This window comes from Odocoileus virginianus, chromosome 16 (genome assembly GCF_023699985.2).
Source record: "Odocoileus virginianus isolate 20LAN1187 ecotype Illinois chromosome 16, Ovbor_1.2, whole genome shotgun sequence".
Lineage (NCBI taxonomy): Eukaryota > Metazoa > Chordata > Mammalia > Artiodactyla > Cervidae > Odocoileus > Odocoileus virginianus.
This window is the reverse complement of record NC_069689.1, coordinates 11,353,621-11,374,623: the sequence shown is the minus strand read 5'-3', so window position 1 is coordinate 11,374,623 and position 21,003 is coordinate 11,353,621. Positions and strand designations below refer to the sequence as shown.

The 21,003-nt window shown below is 60.9% G+C and overlaps 1 protein-coding gene across 6 annotated transcripts in view; it reads right to left on the bottom strand.

Moving 5' to 3' along the window:
- The window catches only part of BEGAIN (brain enriched guanylate kinase associated), a 46,109-nt gene that overhangs the window by 11,229 nt on the left and 13,877 nt on the right, over positions 1-21,003 (bottom strand). Inside the window, exons 1-3 of one of the 6 annotated variants that reach the window (XM_070477828.1) lie at positions 17,204-17,224; positions 16,182-16,210; positions 628-717 (exon numbers count right to left, since the gene is read on the bottom strand). The exons of 1 other annotated variant lie outside the window; for it this stretch is intronic. In XM_070477828.1, coding sequence (XP_070333929.1) covers positions 628-717; positions 16,182-16,195 — 104 coding nt within the window. In that variant the 5' untranslated portion in view covers positions 16,196-16,210; positions 17,204-17,224. Of the gene's footprint in view, positions 1-627; positions 718-16,181; positions 16,211-17,203; positions 17,261-21,003 lie in introns of those variants that run through there. 4 more of the 6 variants (XM_070477827.1, XM_070477830.1, XM_070477831.1 and 1 more) reach the window with 4 other exon arrangements.

Genomic DNA, 21,003 nt, shown 5'->3' with positions numbered 1-21,003 from the left:
AGCGCCCACTCTCAGGGAGCAGGGCTGTCCCGTGGTCCCTGCACCCCCGTGATCAGAACTGGGAGATGATGCTGGGGGCAGCCATTGTGGCCTCTGCCTCCCGCAAACCCCGGGTGTGGAATTGGCTCAGGGGGCCCTGGAGTCTAGAAACAGCCCATTAACAGATGCACAGGGCGGGCATGGAAATCCCTTGTGCCTGCCCTTAAATCAGGGGCACCCTCCCGACTGGGGTGGGGGGCTCGGGAAGCCCTACTCGAGCCGCGGTCTGGTGTGTGTGGGTGGGTGGGTGCTTCTTGGTGCCCTCTTTGCCTGTGAGAAGTCCCTGGAAGGCTTTCCCAGTTCACAGGGGAGAAAGATGAGCTGCGTGGCATAGAGCGGGGCCTGGAGGAACCCCGCCGGCCTCCCACCAGGAGCCCCTCTGGCCACTTAGCAGAGGCCGGAGCCCACGGACCGAGGACTGGGCTGGGCTGGGCGTCACCGGGGCCTGGCCTCTGAGACAGGATGGCTGGGAAGCAGGGCTGAGGGCGCTGGGCCTCTTCTCGGGGTGGGGGTGGGAAACTGATGCTGATGCCGGATGGATGTCTGGGGACAGAGGCTGAGGAAGTGGGGAGACAACAGGTGTATTACCTGTCCCAGAGCGAGGGCGAGGACCTGGCCCGTCGGCCCTGCAGGGTGCGGGACTGCCCGAGGCACGAGGGTACCCAGGCGCTGCGCAGCCTGTGGGCGAAGAGGACAGAGCCGCTCAGAATGGGGACCGGGGCGTGCCGGCCTGCCGGGGGCACGCAGTCCCAGAAAAGCCGCTCAGAACCAGAACCGGGGGGCCACGCTGGCCCGCCAGGGGCACGCAGTCCCAGAGCTGCTCAGAACCAGAACCGGGGGGCCATGCCAGCCCGCAATCACAGACGTGGGGGGTCATCTCCCTGTCGTCAGGAGAGCTCCTTGTCACCAACACAGCAGCGGGGTGCTTGTGCATGCGCCAGGGTGTAGGCACCTGCCAGCCCTGGTTGCCTGAATGCGCCACTGGCCCCGCGTCCACCAGCAGCGGGGTCCCTACCCCCAGGCCTACACCCCCATCTCAGCCTCAGAGGGGAGTCCCGGGAGGCAGGCTCTACCCAGCCTATCCAGCTACTGCTGGATTCCCAGTAGGACCCATTGGTCAGAGACCCTGAGAAGCGAGGAGGATGGCGGGAGCGTGATCCCCGACCCTGCTGGGAGGTGGTGATTGGCTGATCTGTGTGGACATCAGTGGAGTATTCTGGAGGCTGTGGGACCCAGTGGATGTGAGGGGTTCAAGACGGGGCCCTTCTGGGACCCCTTCTCACCAACCCTGCCCGTGGCCTGTCTGGGCCAGGTGGATGGGTGGGATGAAGGGTGGAGGACGACCCAGCCCAGCCCCATGGCACTGCCCTGCTTGGGGGATGCCTTGGGCCCGAGTCTGCTGGGTCATGCCCTTGCCACGGTCTCTCCAGGGAGGCCGTGCTGGCCCCCCGAGCCAGAGCGGAACTCTGATGGGAGGATGCTGCCCTGGACAGGCATCAGGCGTCCAAAGAAGGCTTGGAGACATGGGCAGGTGTGTGTGTGAAAGAGCCGCGAAATCCCGTGGACAAAATGACCGCGCCCAGACGGCCACACAGGTGATGGATGGGAAGAATGCCGACGTGGCTTGGGCCAGGTGGTGGGATTTGGGGCAGGTGCAATGTTTCCCTTTAACCTCTGCTGGATTGATCGTATTTCCTACGGGGAGGGTGAAAACTTTTTAAAAAGTTTACGAAGGATCACATTTGGCCCCTCTCCCTCAAAAAGATTTCCAGTGTTGATCTGACAAGGTGTGGGTGGGGGTGCCGGGGAAGCTCTGGGCTCTGATCTCTGCTTCCGTGACCCTCTGTGAGACGGGCTGCCATTGGCCCTGCCTGGCTCTCTTGTTGAAAACTGGACTCTGGGATTCCAGGCCTGGGATCCACTCTAGGGCAATAACCCCAGGGCTGTCGAGTGAACAGACAGTGGGGGCAGGACGGGCTGGTTCAGCTCCCGTGGGAACGGCCAGAGACCCAGTCTCCCCTCAGTGGCTTGACCGAGGTCAGCGGTTCCTGGGGGAGTGCCCTGCCCTGCCCAGCCCGCCAGTCCCCACCCCAGAAGGCCCTTCCGCAGGGGGACTCCTGGCAGGTGAGGTCTCAGGGGAGTAGAGGGGAGACTGGGGCCTGGGGAGGGGCGGGGGGCTTGCCTGGAAACACAGGGAATGGGGGGGCGTGGCTGTGACCTCAGCCAGACCTCGCCTCTGGTCATACGCAGGGCCTCTATGTCCCTGACAACTGCTCTCGTTCTGACCCGGATTCTCATCATGTCCAGCCTCTGCCACGCGGGGCACCTCTTGCCAGAGATGAGAAGACTGGCGCCCAGAAAGGTTAAGCAAGTCTCTCCAGACCACACAGCAAGTCCAAGGCAAAGAGGAGATTCCCCTCCACCCCCCGACGCCTGTGACGCTTGTGCCGGGCACAGGGTGGGGAGGACACATGCGCCATGGGGATCCCAGGAGCCAGGGGACCTCCTTCCCTGCTCCGCGGAGGGGAGCGGTGCTCCCTGGTGGGTGGTGAATGGGGCAGGGTGGGGCTGAACGAATGTCTACTCTCTTACTGGCTGCTGGGCACACGGAGCCAGGAGCAGCAGGTCCCTGTGGTGCCCCCAAAGGCCCCCCCACCCCCGTGTCTAGACCCCCCAGTCACGCTCCAGTGACACCAAATTGCTTGTCATTCTTCACAGGCGGCAGGCGGTTTCTCATCTCGGTGACTTTGTCCCTGCGTCCCCTCTGCCAGGATCGCACTCGCTCCCTCCGTCCAGGTTAACCCCTCCCCACCCAGGGCCTGGCAGGGGGGATCCCTGGCACCCCTGCCAGCTCGGCCGGCCCCTCAGGGAGCGTCATGGGGCTGAGCGCCCAGTGCTCGGTGTCCCCGTCCACGCCAGCCCCGAGTCCAGTCTTCCCCATCGGCCGGAGGGCAGGTCACAAAACCCAGCCAGACCACGCCCATCTCCGGGCAAGATTCCGCCGCCCAGTCCCACCCATCACTCAGACCGGCACGGGCCCGCCTCGCCCACCTCCGGGCTGCGCCCGAGTGCCCCTGGGTCCCTTCCTTCCCACCCTGTCCTTGCCGTCCGCTGGGTCAGGGACCTTCCCTCTGGGCTGTTTCTGGGCTCCCCGCTCAGGCCCTGGCTCCCGGGACAGCCTGCTTTCTTCCACTCGGTCTCACAGCCGCGGGGACGATGCCCTGGGAACCGGCCCGCCTTCCCATGAGACTGCCTCCTTCCCACACGCTCTCTCCCCAGTGCCCTGCGCTGTGTCTCCACGGAGCCGGGGACCAGCAGCGCATGTTGTTGAAAGGCCATGCAGAGGCGCCGGGAGAGATTGCAGTCGGGTCTCTGGGGCTGCAAGATCCGGGGCGTGTTTATATTCCCAGGACCTACCAGTGGGGCTAGGTAAATGGTGAGGGGGCTTGGAAAAGCCTCCCCAGTCCTCCCTCCTCCCCACTGCGGTGCTGGTGAGGACCACTTGGCTCCCGCTCCCACCCAGTGTCTGACGGTCCCCTGGGAGCGGACCCTCTGGAACTCAGGCTAACAGGCACCGGGACTGGCTGGCAGCTCTTTGCGGCTCAGGCATGCCCGTCCGGCCCCTGGGCAGCCCCTCGGCTGGCTCTGCCACAACCTCAGCAGCAACACCACGGGCATGGGGATGGGGTCTCTGGACCCGGCCACCAAGGCGCCAGGTCCTGTAGGAGCCCACGTGTGTGTGTCTGTGCGTGTGTGCGTGCGTGCGGGGGGAGAGGACTGTCACAGGGCTGGCCTGGGGCCCCCAGCCGGGAGGGGTCCCCCTGCTCAGGCCAGGAGGAGCGGACAGGGGCAGGGACTCTATGCTTGCCCAGGCCCCGCCCTCTTCCGCTTTGCTAACTGAGGTCATCCGGGGCACCGTCCCGCCTCCGTCCTCAGGGCCAGTGACACGGCTGCTCTCCCGCCCAGAGACCCGGAGATGCCGCAGGAGACCTTCCACCTCGTCTCTGCCTCATCTTATCAGGCAGCGGGCCTGAGAGCCCTCCGTGGGCGGGCAGACCCAGGGGGGCTCAGGGCCAGGCCAAGCAGGGTCACCCCTGGGCAGGTGGATGGAGCAGCTGTAGAGTCACCCCCGGGCCTTTGCACACGCTGCGCTTCCTGCTCAGAACACCCCCTTTTCCTGCTCTTTGGTTCATTCTCTTTACCTCCTCCAGGAAGCCCTCCCTGACCTCCCTAACCTTGCTCTGGTTGGGGCCGCCTCTCCCTAGCCTGGGTGCCGGCACCCCACAGAGACACACGACGTCCCCGGGGCCGAGCCACCAGGCCTTTGCTTTCAGCCCAGCCGGCAGGCGGGGCTGGGCAAGCCGCAACATCCTCTGTTGGGTTTCCTCCTTCACCTGCCTAGGAAGCATCTTCACGGGCTCTTATGTGCTTGATGTCCCCACGCCTCCCTCCCACCCCCATTCATAGCTGATGACCTCGCTTCATCTCCATTGAAGATGGAGAAGCCACCCGAAGGGAATTTCTGCAGATGCCGCCGCCAGGCACCCAGCACTACCCCCCAGCATCTGCCTGCCTGTTACTACAGACACCCCGCCAGGCAGCCCCTCCGCCCACTCCAGGCGCAGCTCCAGCCTGTCTCCCCTCTCTCCCAAACCACCCATTTCTCCTCCTGGCTCGTTTCCTCCGGCACACAGACATGCAGGTATGCTTCCTCTCTTGCGAACAACCCTCCGCTGACCCTCCAGGACTGTCCTCATTATCTGCTCCGAGACGTCGTGTGTCCTCACTCCTGGCCCACGAGGACCAGGGCCCGACCTGGCTCCGGTCCCCTCCACGCCGCTGAACCGGCTCCCGCCCGTCCCTTCTCAGTCCTCACTTGGCCTGAACCCTCGCCACGGGGGCACAGTGGACCCCGCCCTCCTCCTCCCGTGCCTGGCCACCCTCCTCAGCCTCCTCTGCAGGTGGTCCTCGTCTCCCTGACATCCTAACGCCAGCAGGGCCCAGGGGTCCTGCCTCCTTCTCTGGGTACACTCTCCCCATAGTGACCCCTGCCACAGATACCATCACTCCACGGAGGACCCCCCAAATTTTTGTCCCCCTCTGACTCCAGGCGTGCATACCCTCTGTGGCCTCCATTTCTGTTGGGTAGCTCGCAGGCAGCACAGACCTGCAGGGTCCGCCGTATCCTGCTCTGCTTTCTATCCCCACCTCCCCAGGTAGGCCAGTGCCCCTGCCCAAACCTGGAGGCATCCTCCACTCCTGTCTCCCAGGAGACAGCATGCTCCCAGGCCAGCGGCAACCCCCACGGCCCTGCCTCCGTCTCTTCCAGCCCCACCTGCCACCCTGGGTCCAGCTTCTCTCAAGGGATTACTGCACAGCCTGCTAACTGGCTTTCTGCCCTCACCTGCTTAGCCAGAGGGGCCCCGTGGAAGGCTAAGTCAGATCCACCCCCTCCCTCTGCTCAAAACCTGCCTCCACAGCCCCTACATCACTAGGATCAAGCCCGAGGTGTTCACTCTTGTCACCTGATGGCAGGTGGCCTTCCCACCGCCCCCTGGACCTCACCTTCCAGCCACAGGCAGCAGAGCCTTGCCCCAGGGCCTTTGCACCTCCTGTTCTTCTGCCTCGATCCCCCTGCCCCGTGGCTGCTCCTCTCCTCCTTCAACATTCAGATGCAGCTTTCCTGAATTCCTCTGCACCCTCTCTCCCCCATTCCCTGCTGGGCCTGTGTCCCTCTGTGGCCTTGCCCCGCCTGGGAGCTCCCCAGGACAGGGCTTTCTGTCCTCCTCACTCCCCCTGTGTCCTTGGACCCTGCAGCAGAGCCTGGCAACCAGAAGGGCCCGATAAGCATTCACTGAATGAATGGAAAACACAATGAACGCGTTTTACAGATGAGCCTGCGGAGGGGCCGAGGGACACAGCGCCCACCCCGGGTCCACAGCCTGCAGGCTTCCCACAGATCAACCCAGATGCCCCTCGGCAGTGTCTGGTGCTTCGGCCTTTTCCTTGCCCCTGAGGTCTGGAGCTGTAGTGGTCTGGCTTGGTCTTGTCGGGCTCAGCCAAAAGGAGTTGCTCTCTGATTTCCATTAAGGGCTGACCCCACCCCCGCCCCCGAAATGATCGTGAGGGTCAAATCTGAATTTTGGGCCAACAATAGTATTTGATGTTAAGAATGTGCCGAACGGGGCATGGACATACTTATGCTAAATAAGCATCCCGCTGTTTGTTGAGATTGGGCAGCCCAATAAAGCAGAGAATGCCCAGTGAAATGTATTTAGATGGATTTAATTCATTGGGCATCCTGTACTTCATCCGGCAGCCCCAGGACGAAGGCAGAGGTGATCCCATGAGGTGGACCTCCAGCCCCGGCAGGAGAGGTCGTCCATGCCCCTGTCATGAAGCAGGCTGGCAGTCTGTGCGGGAGACTCAGCGTGGGGCAAAGGCCGGGGGGTGAGAAGATCCTGGAGGGGCCAGGGTGTGTCCGGAAGACAGTGTGGCTTGAGCCCAGGCCTGGGTCCGCCAGCCAGGAGGCCCCGGGCGCCTGGTTCTGAGTGCAGGCCAAGCATCGCTTCCCCGCTCCCCGGCCACGCGGGGTACGGGCAGCCCCAGGGGGGAATGAAGGACGGGAGGCAGGCCCGGATTGGGGCTGCCCCTCTGGCAGGTGGACCGAGAAAGGGAGTCCTAAGGAGGCTGCCTCAGGAGGGGGGCTCTCCCTTGCCTGGCCCCTCTCTCCCCGCACCATTGCTGTCCACTCTCTCATCCCTGCTCTAGACTAGGGGTGGGGGGCCCGGAGGGTGGGGCTGTGCACACTTTGGCCCTGGGCCCCTCCCTGCCCCAAGGTCACACCTGCTCTCTGCCCAGAGGTGGTGTTCAGGGGGTGTCCGCGGGGAGGATGGGTGAGTGGTGTGACTACGGGTTGTCCCCATGACGGGTGAGCAGGTCCCCACAAGGGCTTCCAGATGACCCTCCCAGCACCCACCACGCTGCCCTGGAGCTCAGGTGAGAAGGGGGCTGCCGCTCAGCACTCATTACTGCCCCCCCATAGAACCCACGCTGGCTCCGCTAATTTGACCACCCCACCCGCTGGCTCACCCCTGCAAACAGACATGGGCATGCATTAATTGGATCGGCGGGAGGGCCTGTTTTCTGGAATTCTGGGGATCATAAACGTAATCAGGACTGCGGCAGCCTCACTGATGACCCCAGAGCGTGGGGTATAAGGCGGCTGGCCCCCACCCAGCGCCCTCTGCGTGGCCCCAGGCCCCTCAGGGATGCCCTTGGTCCCTGGCCCCTCTGCTCTCGCCTCCCCACCTACCCCGCACCTTTCCACACCCACAGGAGAGAGTCCTGGGGGCCAAACCCCAGTCTGGGAGAAAAGAACGTGTTATGATGGAAGATGTTCACAGCAGCAGCAGGTGGGTGCAAGGCACAGAGGCTGAGGAAGGAGGCTGCTTTTCTGGGCCTCAGTTTCCCTACCGGTGACCGAAGCCCAAAGGGACCCTTGTGACCATCACCTTCTTCTGAAAGCATCCCCCTTGAGATCGCCCCCTACTCAATCCTTTGGTCACCTGACACATGGAGGATGGAGACAGGGCAGGTGGGAAGGCGCGAGATACTTGTGGGGTGGGAACAGGTGTCCTGGGACCCGCAGCCCTCATCACGGGGTATTCTGTGGGACGGGGTGCTGTGTCCTGGCCAGAGGGCCAGGGCTGGGTGACTAGTGGTGACACCTGGAGGGGCTTCCCTGGGGGAGTTCCATCCTGGCTCCCAGGCTCTTTAACCAGGGGCCCTTAACAAAGGCCTTCCAGGCCACCATTCCTTCATCTGTGCAATGGGCAGCCTCCCCCTCGTCCCTTCCAGAACCTTGGGCGAGGACTCAGCGAAGAGACTGTCAATGGCATGCAGTAGGTCTCACTGGGTGACTGAATGATTGAATGGGGGGTGACTGAGTGATCTCAGGCAGATGTTTCCAGAACCTTCAGCCCCATCGCTCAAGAGAGACCCCCAGGCCTTGCCCCCGCCACCGGCGCCAAATGGAAATGCCTCCGGACACTCAGAGGGCCTGTCCAGGGATGCGGGCCATGTGGCAGCTTTCAGGCTGTTGGGAATGTCGAGTAAGAAAGGGCCCAAGGGGCCCAGAGATCTCAGCCAGCCAGGGCTGTCTTCTGCCCGTAGTTAACAGGGGTGAGGCAGAGGCTGGGAAACAGGTCTAGGACACATCCTTGCTCTGAAACAGCCAGTCACTGCCGGGACTGGGAATGTGCAGGGGATGCCTCCTGGGGGCGCAGCAGAGCAGACCCCCTGCCCCCCCTCTGAGATGCTCTGGCAGTCTTAGCTCCGTCTAGGTTTGCAGGTCACACCCTGACACCCCATTTTGCCGGGTCCTCTCTTTCATGATAGGAATACTGTCATCTGCCTGATGGTTGGGGAAACAGGGCCTGGGAACAAAGGAGACCATGTGAGCTGGGCAGGGGGCAGGAGGTTAACGGGCAGAAGCAGCCCACCCAGTACCAGCCATGTGCCTGGCTCCACGTTCATGAGTTCATTCTCAAAACAGCCTTCTAAGTTAGGTGGTGTTATTACGATCTACATTTTATAGATGCAAAAACTGAGTATCAGAGATGTTTAGAAACTGGCCCAAGTCTACCCAAACAGTAAGTGGCAGGTATGGGATTCAAATCCAGGTAGGTTCACCTTCTTACTAACCCACATACTTCACCAGGGGGCCTTTGCAGAAGAGTGGGGACTCAGATGGGTTGTAGGGACAGGAGACTTTGAAGGGCAGAGCAGAAGAAGGTAAGATAGAATAGAATATGTGGAAAAGTGAAAATGACAGTCACTGTCGTGTCCGACTCTTTGCGACTCCATGGACTATATGGTCTGTGGAATTCTCCAGGGCAGAATACTGGAGTGAGTAGCCTTTCCCTTCTCCAGGCAGTCTTCCCGACCCAGAAATTGAACCTCTTGCATTGCAGGAGGATTCTTTACCAACTGAGCTATCAGGCAAGCCCCGTCCATGTGGCGGGTCCTTTTAAAATGCCTTGACTCCCAGAGGGAGAAACTGAAGCAAGGGAGTCATTCACAGTTCAGTGAGAATCAGCCCCTAAGACTTATTCTCCCCCAGAATTATGTTTAGAAGTGAGGCAGAGCCAGGAGGAGCAGCTGGGCCATACTATGGGTTAGGTGGCCGCAGAAGAGGGCACTCGGTGCCACATAGGAGCTTTGGCTTTCTGAGGGTAAGTGGGGGCCTGGAGGTCTTGGAGGCGCATCCTCAGCTCCGGACTTCAGGAAGGGTGATGGCGTGGCCCTCAGGAGGGGACGTCGGAGGATGGCCAGTGCGCTGTAAATTTTGGCCCAAACACAGAGAAGCCTCCTCCCACTGGCAGTGACCAGCTGTTTGGGGAGACTTAGATGCCTGGAAAAGGCCCTTTCTACTTCTGGCCTCTGTTTCTCCAAACCTCTTCAGCTCCATAGTCCCTCTTGGCTTGGAGGAGGATGCAGGAGGCAGAATGCTGAGGGCCTGAGAAAGGCAGAACTCAGCTGCCACGCGAGGAAGCGCATTCCCTCCTGCAGTGGGTCTTTGCCCATGTTGGATCTCCCTGTTGGGAACACCCTCCCCCACACCTCCTCATCTCCACCCAAGCGTCTCCCTCCGTCCAAGCCAAATCCCCTCCACTGGAGGCTCTCACACCTCTGGGAACCTCTCACAGGGTGATATTTAAAAAAAACATAATTAAAACCCCCCTGGGAGTAGAGTGGGAGGCACAAGTGTCCCCCAACACTCCCCATTTTGGGGGGCAGAGTGGTGAGCCCCCCCATCATGGGCATCAGGCAGCGTGGGGAGGAGCTGTTCTCCATTCTTCTTCCTCACTGTGCACCATCCTTGGGTCTCATTTCAGAGAATTTACTCTGCACCTACTACGTGACAGCTCTAAGTGCCGCAGATTAGCAGGGAAAGACAGATGACAGACAAGATAAGTGAGTAAAACAGACTGAGAGTCAGGTGGGGGTCAGGGAGATGGGAATGAAGGCAAGGAGGCGGAGCATGGAGGACGGGATCTAACTGTAGATGGAGCGAGTGGTCAGGAGCTCCCCCAACCCTGACCCCCTGACCAGGAATGACTGTTGAGCAAGATGTGAAAGGAGGGGAGGTAGGGAGTCACATGGATATCTGGGAAAGAACATTCCAGAAGGAAAGGCACGTGCAAAGGCCCTGGGGCAGGTGCCTGTCTGATGGAGTTGAAGTGCAGCAGGGAGGCCTGGTGTCTAGGGGTTAGTGGGCTGGGAGAGTCTCTGGAGATGAGGTCAGTGTGATCTGACATCTGTGAGGCGACCTGAAAACCGTCTCTACCTCTAGGACGTCAGCCTGGCACCTGGCACAGTGTCTCCAGCATGGAGAGTGGCGTCTGGCAGAGGCCGCACTGCAACACATATTGGTGATACGAGTGAATCAAGAGTGTGGGCCTGAGCGTTTGGGCGTCTGTGTGAAGGAAGAGCACCCCAAAACACTGAAACCCCCAAGCAAAAAAGCCAAAAAACAAAAACACAACAAAAACCCAAGCCCCACAAAAGCAAACAGAGAAAACAACCCACCCAAAACCAAACAAGACAAAAAACCCAAGTCAAAAAAACTCCACAAAACCCCAAACGAGAAAAAAACAAAAAATTAACACCCCCCAAAGTTACAAAATACAAACCCCCAAAACACAAAAAACCCAAACAAAAAACCCCCACAAAAATTAAAAAAAAAACACAACCTCCCCAAACAAGAAATCACTCAAATAAAAGAAATAAATAAAAACTAAGCAAATACATGTAAATCCATGGCTAATTCATTTCAATATATGACAAAAACCATTGCAATGACGTAAAGTAATTAGCCTCCAACTAATAAAAATAAATGAAAAAAAAAAAACTAAGCAACCTGCTCACAAAACACAAAACTCATAAAACCAAAAAATAAATTAAAAACACAAAACCCTCAAAACCCAGAAAATAAAAAAGCCATAAACTACAAGAAACAAAAAAATTTTTTAACTAAAAAAAAACCCCCCAAAAAACCCCAAACCAAAATTTTAAACCCACAAAACCCAGAAAACAAAACAAGCCAAAGCCCCAAAACCCCCAAAATTTAAACCCATAAACAAAAATCCCCAAACCAAAAAAAACCCCACAAACCCAATCCCCCAAATTTAAAACCACAAAACTCAGGAAACAATCCAAAAGGCAAAAAAAAAAAACAAACAATTTTTTTTGAACCCCCAAATGCCCCCCAACCAAAAAAATTTAAAACCCACAGAAATGAGCAAATAAAAAAAAAACTCAAAATTTAAAACCTCCGAAAATAAAAAGCACAACTCCCCCCCAAATCCCCAATGACAAAACAAAGAAACAAACCCCCCCCCAAACCCCCCAAAACACGAAAAAGCAAACGACGCACGCACACACACACACACACACAAAACCAAACCAACCAAGGGTGGGGGGGCGGTGGTGCAGTGGTGGTTAACCTCGAAAAGGAGCCCAACCTCAAAACCATGCACAAAACCCACTTTCAGTAGGTTCATGACATCAGAAGGGTTGCTTAAACAAGGCACAAAAAGCTTCCAGCAGAAAGTAAAAAGCCTAAAAGATGCGAGAGAAATTCAACAGAATTAAAATGAAGAACTTCTGTTCATTAGAGGACCATTGGAAGGGCTAGAATCCAGCCGCCGGCGGGAGGTGCCTCTGCCACCCATGTGACTGGCGAGGGCTCTCTCTGAAGAGCTCCGAATCAATACGGCAACTTGATGGAAAAACACGCAGAAGTCACCGACAAGGAAGCCCCAGCCGGCTGTCATCCAGGGCCGCGCAATTACCGCGCCCGGAGCAGCCGCTCCGCCTGCGGCCTGGCGAGCCGGGGCTGGTACCCGGGTGCCCGGTGCGCCGAGGATGCAGAGATGCAGTTAGTCCCGGGGCCGCGGGGAGGGTGTGGCCTCCCTGCCGAAAGCTGGCCGTGCGTGAGCCGTCCCCTACCCCGGCACCCCCCGACCTGCGCCCCAGCAGTGCGGCTCCTGGGTCCCCTGGGGGGAGGCTGCATGCCCGCGCCCCCCACCACCCCCCAAACCCGGACAGGCACGGTCGCAGCAGTTTCATTCGCTACGAATGTAGGCTGGAAGCGCCCGGACAGCCATCAGCTAATAACCAGATTGCAGAACTTCACTCACAGCCGCCGCTGCGCCGTTCCCTGAGACAGCCAACCATCGGCATCTCCACGCACAGCTAAGGACGACTCTCCAAAACATCGTTGTTTTGGTGGGGGTTTAAAAAAAAAATAAAAAGCCAACCTGAAAAGTACAGGCTAAAAGACAGCATGTATGTGAAGTTCTAGACCAGACAAGACAAAAAAAACCAAGTCAGTTAGAGATGCTCAAGGGCGGCCAGATTGGGGGGGTGGGGCGGGGAACAAACCCAAGCAACCACTTCATCACAAAAGCCAGGATCCTGGAGACCTGAGGGGGAGGTGGAGGGGGCTGTGATGGGGGAAGGGTCTTGCGGGAAGTTGGGGGTGGGGGGCGCCTGGGAGGCTGGCGGCATTCAACTTCTTGACCTGGGTGGTGGTCGTCTTAAAGTGAACCTCTAACCTGCACAGGGAATTACTAGTTTTTCTAGGTGCATACCACAGTTCACAACTTTGAAAAATTACGTTGTCGGGGGGAGGTATGGACTCGGAACAGGTTTGCGGTTGGGTTTCCGGGGCCCCTTCTGTGTCCCGCGCGCCTTGCGGGCGACGGACCCACTTCGCTCTGTGACAGATGAGGGGACTGAGGTTCATGCAGACGAAGTGGCTTGCCAAAAGGCATGCAGCAAAGTGGCCGTGGCGGGAGCCAAGGCGGGCGGACTGGTGCAGAGGAAGGCAGAGGAGGGGATTAACTTGGGGATTAGCCGAGCAGCGGCTCGCACGCAGAGAGCCAGTCGGGACTTGCTAATATCTGCAAATATTTGAGTGTCACCGGAGGAGTTTTTCAAGCAGAAGCAGGATAGCTGAGTGAGCGACAGGCAGGGGGCATGCATCGGGCCAGAGCAGGGGTGCTGGACCTGGGGCTGGAGAAACGGACTTCCAGGGGCTTCTATCTAGGGTGGGGAGGACCAAGGACACCCTGCTCCCCCGACCTCTGCTCCCCACACTTCCCCGATCTCCCTGAACACAGCCTCACTTCCTCAGGCCCCCAGGACCCCGCACCTCTTAGAAGTCTTGTCCTATCTGTTCTCCTTGCAAACTTCTATTCATTCTTCAAAGCCTTGGCTCAAATGTCCCTGCTTCCAGGAAGTCCTCTCGGATTCCCCCAGCCAGTGTCTCCAACCTGGCATCCCTGGGAGCATGTGCAGATGGGTTTGGGTCCCTGTTCTGGAGGGCTGGTCTGACTCAGGGCCAGGGCAGGAGCTGGATCACAGAGAGGGGAGTGAACCCACCTGGGGGGTGAGGGAGTAGAGAGTCACAAAAGCCACCGAGAAAAGATGACAAGGAGGGTAACTAGTTTGCCATGTGGACAAGAAGGTGGGTGGAAGGGCATTCCAAGCAGATGGAACAGCATGGGCAAAGGCAGAGAGGCATGAAGGTGACAACTCGTTTCGGGACCCGGAAGTGGGGGTGCAGTATGGGGTGGGTGCTGGGGAGGAGAACTCAGGCAGAGAGGGGCGAGTGCAGGGGCACCCCAGCTGGGTACCTGAGGATGTCAATGAGCTCTGTGGTTCTGGGCCCTGGGGGGTGTATGCTTGTGTGACAAACACTGGATGAGGCAAAGGCCCTGCCATCTTGGAGCTCAATGCAGATTCCGAGGCCCAGCCTGCAATGTGTGCCTAGGAACAAGAGGAAGGATCCCAGCCCAGGGTCATCACTCTGGACACACAGGACCCCTTCCCTTGGACCATACATGAATCTTCTCCTGCCTGGGAACCCACAGTTGAGCAGCTCAGATGTCCCACAGTGAACATTTACCTGGATCCCTGCTGTGGGCCAGCTCCCAGGTGGGATCTGTCACCCACAATAGCTCAGGTCATCCTCCCAACTGCCCTACAAGGTGGGGGTGGCTAGGATACCCACTTCACAGATGAGGAAACTGAGCCCCAGAGAGGGTCAGGACTTTGCCAGAGGACCCCACAGCCTGTGACCTACACCGCGGGAGGCCATGCTGACCAACTTCCCCTACATCCCTTGGGGCTTCTTGGCCCCGGACTCTAACACTAATTGCAGGGCAGAAGCTCACGGGGCAGCCCCAGCTCTGGCCGGGAAGAAACAGTCTGGAAAAGCCCTTGAGGGAGCTCTGAGACCACTCATGGGGTGAGAGGGAGAAGAGGGCAGGAGGCGCCCCAACTCTGGGAGGCTACACTGGGTCCTGGCCTCATGGGACCCCCCAACCCCACCAGTTCCGGGGCTCTGCTTCCACTCCCGAGTGCAGCCCACAAGCCCGGGTGGGCCCTGGCCACTGCCACCAGTCTTCTGGATTTGGCTCAGGGAAGCCCTTAGCCCACCCAGCAGAGAGATGCTCTGTGCCCTCAGCGTCTGGGGCAGTGGGTCTGCCCACCTGGCTGACCTGTCTGCCTGTGTTCCCAGCTAGGCGGGGCCATGTCTCCCACAAGGACAGGTGCCCCAGTGTTGGCTGGGAATGGAGAAAGAGGGGACGAGACAGAGGACCTTAGAAGGCTCTCCCCCCAATCCTGGTTTCAAGGTGCCCCATGAATGGTGCCTTTTTTTCCAAGTCCCAGCTAAGTAGGGACCCCTCCTCCACAGAGAGCCCAGTCCAGTGGGGGTTCTGGCGAGATACAGCCAATGGGGGTATCGGGGAGGGTCCTGGGGGGCTCAGATCTGAACTCATCTACATGGCCAGAGCGCCCCCTGGACCTTGACCATGACTAGGTGGGCTTGGCTGATGGGCATTTGGGACATTTGGATCTGAGATCCTAAGCTCTAGGAGCCGGGACCCCTTCTTCCAGCCCCAGACAGATGGGCTCTGGTCCTCGGGGACCCAGGGGGGAGGGCTGCACTCTAGCCCAGTGGCCAGAAGATGGCCCTGCTCTCATGTCCAGCCTGCGGCCAGTCCGCATAAGCCCACCTGTCTCCAGGCACCCACCTGGGCATGCCCCAGTGACCCATCCACGGCAGTGAGGGTCACTTGGGAAGGTCCCAGGACCCTCCCTGAGACCCAGGGACCTGTCCTGGAACACGCTGGGCTCTTCAGGATCCCTGCCCCTTGGGGAATGGGTGCACCTGCTATCCAGCGTCCTCTCCAGGGCTGTGGATCCTGGTCTTGGGAGGGAGAAAAAGGAGGGGGGCGGAGGCCAAGAGACTCCCCAAGCCCAGGAGACTGTCCTGAAACCCAGAAGCCAGAGCTGGGCCTCCTGCTCACACAAAGTCTAGGCTCAGCCTTCGGAAGGAAAACACGAGGTGGGGGGGGGGGGCGCAGGGGGACGCGCGGTATTCCCAAAGTGGGGGTCGGGGGGCTCGAGGGAAGTTATGAATATTCAGATCGACGGATCCCTGGCCTGCCTCAAAGGGCGCCCAGTTGGAGTCCACCTAGGTTCAAAGTTTAGCACCTGCAGGGAGGCCGAGGGGAGCACTCCCCAGACGCCGTCGCGGGATTCCCCCAAAATGGCTCCAAGACGCGACGACCAGGCCAGCCAGGAGGACTCCATCCCCTACCACCCCCCCCACCCCCAGCCCCAATGAGGCGTAAACTTAAAAGCTCACAACCAAGCAACCGTCAGTTGGGGGGTGGGGGGTGGTCGGCGCGGGGGTCTGGGTGCGTAACAGCAGAGCAGAGACCCCGAGGGTCCCGGGGGACAATCCAGAGTCCAGGGCAGTGCCCGGGGGATCGCGGAGGCCCGCGCGCGCGCGCGCCGGCCCGGCCCTTGGTGGCGCGCCCCCACCCACAGCCGCAGTGGCCCCAGCCCCGCCGAGGACCCCCGCGCGGGGCTCCCCGCTGTCTAGTCGCGCGCGCCCACACACGCACCACACACAGGCACACCGGCCCGGGCCAGCCGCGCTGGGCGGCCGCGGACCGTAGATGCGCTCGGGCACAACAGCCCTCTCCCCTCGCCCTCCCTAGCGCCCCCATTCCCGACCCCGGCCCCGGGAGCCCCGGCACGGAGGACGCTCCACTCACCTGAGTTTCTCCATGTCTGCGGCAGAGGCCTGCGAGAAACCAAACGAGAGGGTCAGCAGGCAGGAGTCGTGCGCTCCGCGGCCGCGCCGGGCGGGGCTGGGCACCGCGGGCACAGCGGCGGGGCACCCGGGCGCGCCTCGGTGGTTGGGAAGTCCGGCCCGCGCGCCCCCAGCCCACACTCACCGGCCGCGGTCCCGGGGACTCAAGGGGTGCGCGGGGCCTCGGCCAAGTAACAGGTGAGCCCGCCCGGGCCGCCGCGCACTGAGTTACGCCCCCCGGGGAGAGGAAGGGGCTGGCCCGGGGACTCGGGACCGCACTGCTCGAGGCGATCCCGGTCTCGCCCGCCCGAAAAAGAAGGGACCCGGCCCGACTGCGTTAACTCTCCAGCGGCTGCGGCCCCCGCTGCACACCCCTCACCCCGCCCCACCCCGCCCGTTAACCCTTCCAGCCCCACGCTCCCTCCCGGAGGAAGCCAAGCCCGGAATTGCAGAATCTCCGAGTAGGAGAATGTTCAGAGCGGGCAGTTGGGGTCCGTACTGGAGTGGAGAACCTGACACGCTCGCGAACCGAGGGTGCTAGCAGTCGGGACCTCAGACTCCTCAATCGGGGACCCTTCTGCCCTCAGCTTCTGGGGTCCGGGCCTGGCTCGCCCCTCGCGGGCCCAAGGGATTAACCCCTGCGCACTAGGTTCGCCAGCGGGGCTCCTGCCGGGCTTGCGCAGACCCGCCCGCGCGCGGCTTGGAGACCCTCCCCGCCCAGCCCCGCGCCGCCGGGCAGCCCCTCTGCGGGCCGGGCGGGGGGCCCACCCGCTGCTGTTAACCCTGCGGGCGCCAGCGAAAAACTGGGACCGCAAGCGGCCCGGGCGGGCTCGCACTTCCTGCGCGGAGCGGGGGGCGCGGGGAGGGCTCTCCGTCGCCCGGGAGAGGCCGCTCCCGGGAGCTTTCCCCCGTCTTCCCGTACCATGCCTGGGATTCAAGGGGGACGGGGCGGGGGGTGCTGCGCCCAGGGACCACGCGACACACCTGGGAAGACTGATGACTGCCCATCCCGGCCCCTCGCGCCGGGCGCCGCCGCCGCGTCCGCCGGGAGCGCGCTCCGCTCCGGTCCGGGCCCCACGCCGCCTCCCCCACCGCCCCGCCGGGCGAGGGCGCAGCCCGGGCCGCCAGCGCCGAGCTGGAAGGCCCGGCCGGGGGCCCTCAGCCAGGCTTCGTCACCAGTTCCCCGGGTGCTCGCTCGGGCCCTCCCGAGATGCCTCTGGCCTCAGTTTCCTCACCTGCGAGCTAGGTTTGGGGGCGGGGGGAGCAGAATGAGGCGCTCTGTTGCCCTTCTGCATCGCAGACTGCGGAGGGGCTGGGGTGCGGGAAGGGATTTCAGACGAAAGGATCCCCGAGGCGTCTGGATTGGCAGCCAGACACAGTCCCCGATGCTCTAAAAGTTGTCGGAGCCCACGAGCCCAGACCCCTCTATATACCCTCCTCCCCCAAGACAAGGAGCTGGCCGATTGGCCAACACCTCCCCGACGCCCCCTATGTACCCAGGCCCACCTTTCCCGGGTTCCCATCAGTACGCTCAGCACACTTGATCCCAGCATACAGCAGGCGCTCAATAAACACGGACGAGGCATGCTTGAATCCTACTCCTCTGTGGCGTGTCTTTCCCTGTCTCTTCCCTTCTGGCTCTGAGTTCCAGGCAGGAGTCCTGTCCCTTCGCCCTGGCACCCCCAGCACCCAGCAGGCCTGGCCTCCACCCCGCCAACGCAGGGTGGGAGGAGCCCTGTGTTGCCAGGGTCAGCCCCAACCCCAAAAGTCCAAGTGTTCCATCATCCACCCACGGGTGCCTCCTCATTCATTAGCTCTGGGGCTGGGTTCTTGGGGTTCGGAGGCGGTAGCAAATGAGGTGAGCCCTGCCCTCCAGGGGCTAATGGTTGAGAAATGAAACCGTGGCTCCCATCCCAGGAGTCCACCCACAGCAGAAGGGCTGAGGTCACAAGGACACCAGCACCCAGCAGCCCTGTGTTCGTCATCACGCTGGCCAGCTCTTCCTCCGGGAAGCAGTCTCTCCCATTTTACAGAGGAGGAGAGCGGAGCCCAGAGACGCAGCCCGGCTGGGACCGGCCCCCAAGCCTCAGGGACCTTTCCCACCAGAGGCTGGGGATGCTCCTCAAATGTCTCCGGTTGCCTCCATCACTCACAGTGAATGACCTGCCAGTGAGTTTGTCTAAAATTAATAAGCATGTATTAAAATTTAATTATAAAAATCTAGCATTTATTATTTATATTGAATGTTTCAGCTCATCTGAAAGGCCTGTCTGGGACTTTTCTCCCCCACGAAGGGGCTCTACGAGAGGACGCTGAGTCGCCCAGGTGGCAAGGGGTGGGCAGCGGGGGTGGGACAGAGGCTGACAGGGAAGGGGCGTGGGGGTCCAGCCCCAGCACCTTAACAGCCTCTCCCTTCACTCCGATGATCCATATCCTGAAGACTGGCTCTGATCCTACCACCAAGTCTCACCTTCTCCCGACTCAGCTCTCGTGTGGTCACCATTGTCCTTATCCTGAAAGACTGCCTCCTCCAGGCAGCCCTCCGTGGAGGAGATCCAGCCGAGTTGTTGGGTTTGGCTCTACAGTGGGTATGTGCTCCCTGGGGCAGAGGGTCTATGTCTTTCCCAACCAGCTGTGTCCTGCTCTATCCAGCCAGCACCTCACCTGGGAGTGGGAGTTCTGTGCGAAGCTCTGCGAAGTCGAGCCAAGAGCAGTTACTGCTGTGTGCGGCTGGCCCCATGGGGAGGCACTGTGCCTTTGGCAGCGGTCTTGATGTTGAGGCCAGAGCCCCGCGTTCAAGTCTTAACTCTGCGGTTCATAACCACAAGATTTGGGGGGTATTCCTGAGATGAGGAAACCCAGCAGGAGCATGAATGGCCAGCTCTGAGCCCCCTGAGGTTAGCTGAAGGCTGCAGATGGGCTGGGCAGAGGAGACCCGAGGGGCGCTGCCCAGGTCTCAGGCCAGAAGTGGTGCCTCTGTTACATAAGGGGGCAGGGTGCTGGGGACCACGGCTCTGAGGGGCCTGTGAGCTGTCCATGGTCCCCAGAGTGAAATGAGGTGGCAGGAAACAGCTTCAAGGCTCCATCGGGCCCCTCCAGGGACCCACAGGCAAGGGAGGCCCCCAGTGGTCTCCTGATACAGGTGGGAACCCAGGTGGGCTACTCCAGGTCTCTCAGAGGGACAGTCCATCCCTGCCCTGGGTGCCGCCCCTCCGGCTCACCCCAAATTCACAGCCCTGTGCCTATTGCTGCAGCAGACCTGTGATGTCATCACTGTCTGCCCTGAACTAGCCTCTTGTCCCTCTGGGTGGTCCAGCCCCTCTGGGTGGGCCCACCATCCTGCTGGTCCAGCCCAGTGGCCATCATCTTTACTTCCCAGCATCACACCAGCCCTTCTTGCTGGCTAAACCGGATGGTACCGCGCATCTCTGCCTCAGGCCACCTGCCGCCTCTTCCTCTTAAGTCTCTGCCCATGCTGGTCCCCGCCGCCCCGACTGCTCGCCTTCCCACACCCTGAGCGGGGTGGTCAGTGGGGGCGCTGGCCACCACAGCCCCGCCACCTCCCTTCTTTCCCTGTTCCCCAAGACTCTGAGCTTCCAGAGGGCCAGGAACAGCCCCTTCCACCCTTGAGCCACCTGCTGCCAGCATGGCCAACGGGCCACGGAGGGAGGCAACTCGGGGTCACAAATCAGGCCTTAGCCAGGGATTGGGAAACACGGGCTTGGCCCCGCCTAACCCTCTGCCCACACCCCCCTGCCCTGCCCTTCACTTGGCACACACTGGCCACCGTGCTGGTCCCAAGCTCACCCAGCTCGCTCCTGCCTCAGGGCCTTTGCACTTCTTCCCTCCTGGATCTCTGTAGGGCTGGGGCCTTTCTTTCTCTGACCACCCACCCAGAGGAGCTCCTCTCTCTGCTGAAGGGTGTCTCATCACGCCCTGTCCCTTTGGACTCCACTTCTTTGGCCCTTTGCCCTACCCCTGGCCCTGAACTCCAAGGGACACCCCTGATGGCAGGGGCATCTCTGCTTCAGCCATGGCGTCTCTGTCTCTAAGGCCTGGCACAGTGGCCTCCAGCGAGCAGGCGGTGACACCTGAATGAATGCAGTTGCTCTTTCTCCCCAGCCAGTGGCATCTGCTCTCCGCCTCCAGCAGCCTCTGGTCTGCTCTCAAGGTCCCTCGTGGTGTCACTCCCACGCCGGCCCATGTGCCCCCACCCCCCCAAAGCTCACCATCACGCTGGGGGTACCCAAGCCCGCTTAGGACCCAACATACATGCACCTGCACAGAGCCCTGTCCAGGGAACCCCTCTGCCGAGGGGGTCAGTCCTGCTCCGGCCCCCACGAGCGGATATGTGACTCCTTGCTGGACCATATGGCCCCCTCCCATTACTGCCCCCCCGCCCCCCCAGTCCTGTAAAACCTGAAACTGCAGCGACAAGGAAAGTGAGTGCAGGTCAGGGAGGGGCCTGCCGGGCGCTCAGGCCTCCCCTCCGACTTGCCCCGTGACCCTGGGCGAGTCCCCGCCCTCCCATGCGGCCTGTGCTCAGTCCCCTGGGCCCTCCTGAGATCTACCTGGAGCCCCAGCTTCCTTGGTTTCTTCTGGATCCTGCTCCCTCACCCCCTCTCCAAAGGGAGGAAACAGGCCCCAAACTACCGAGGGCAGAGGTGGCAGAGAGGACCAGATTCCAGACGTGGTCAAGACGGCGGCCACCTGCCTCCCTCAGGTGGAGTCTTGAGCCGCCCATGCAGCTGTGTGACCTTGGGCAAAACCCCTCAGCCTCTCTG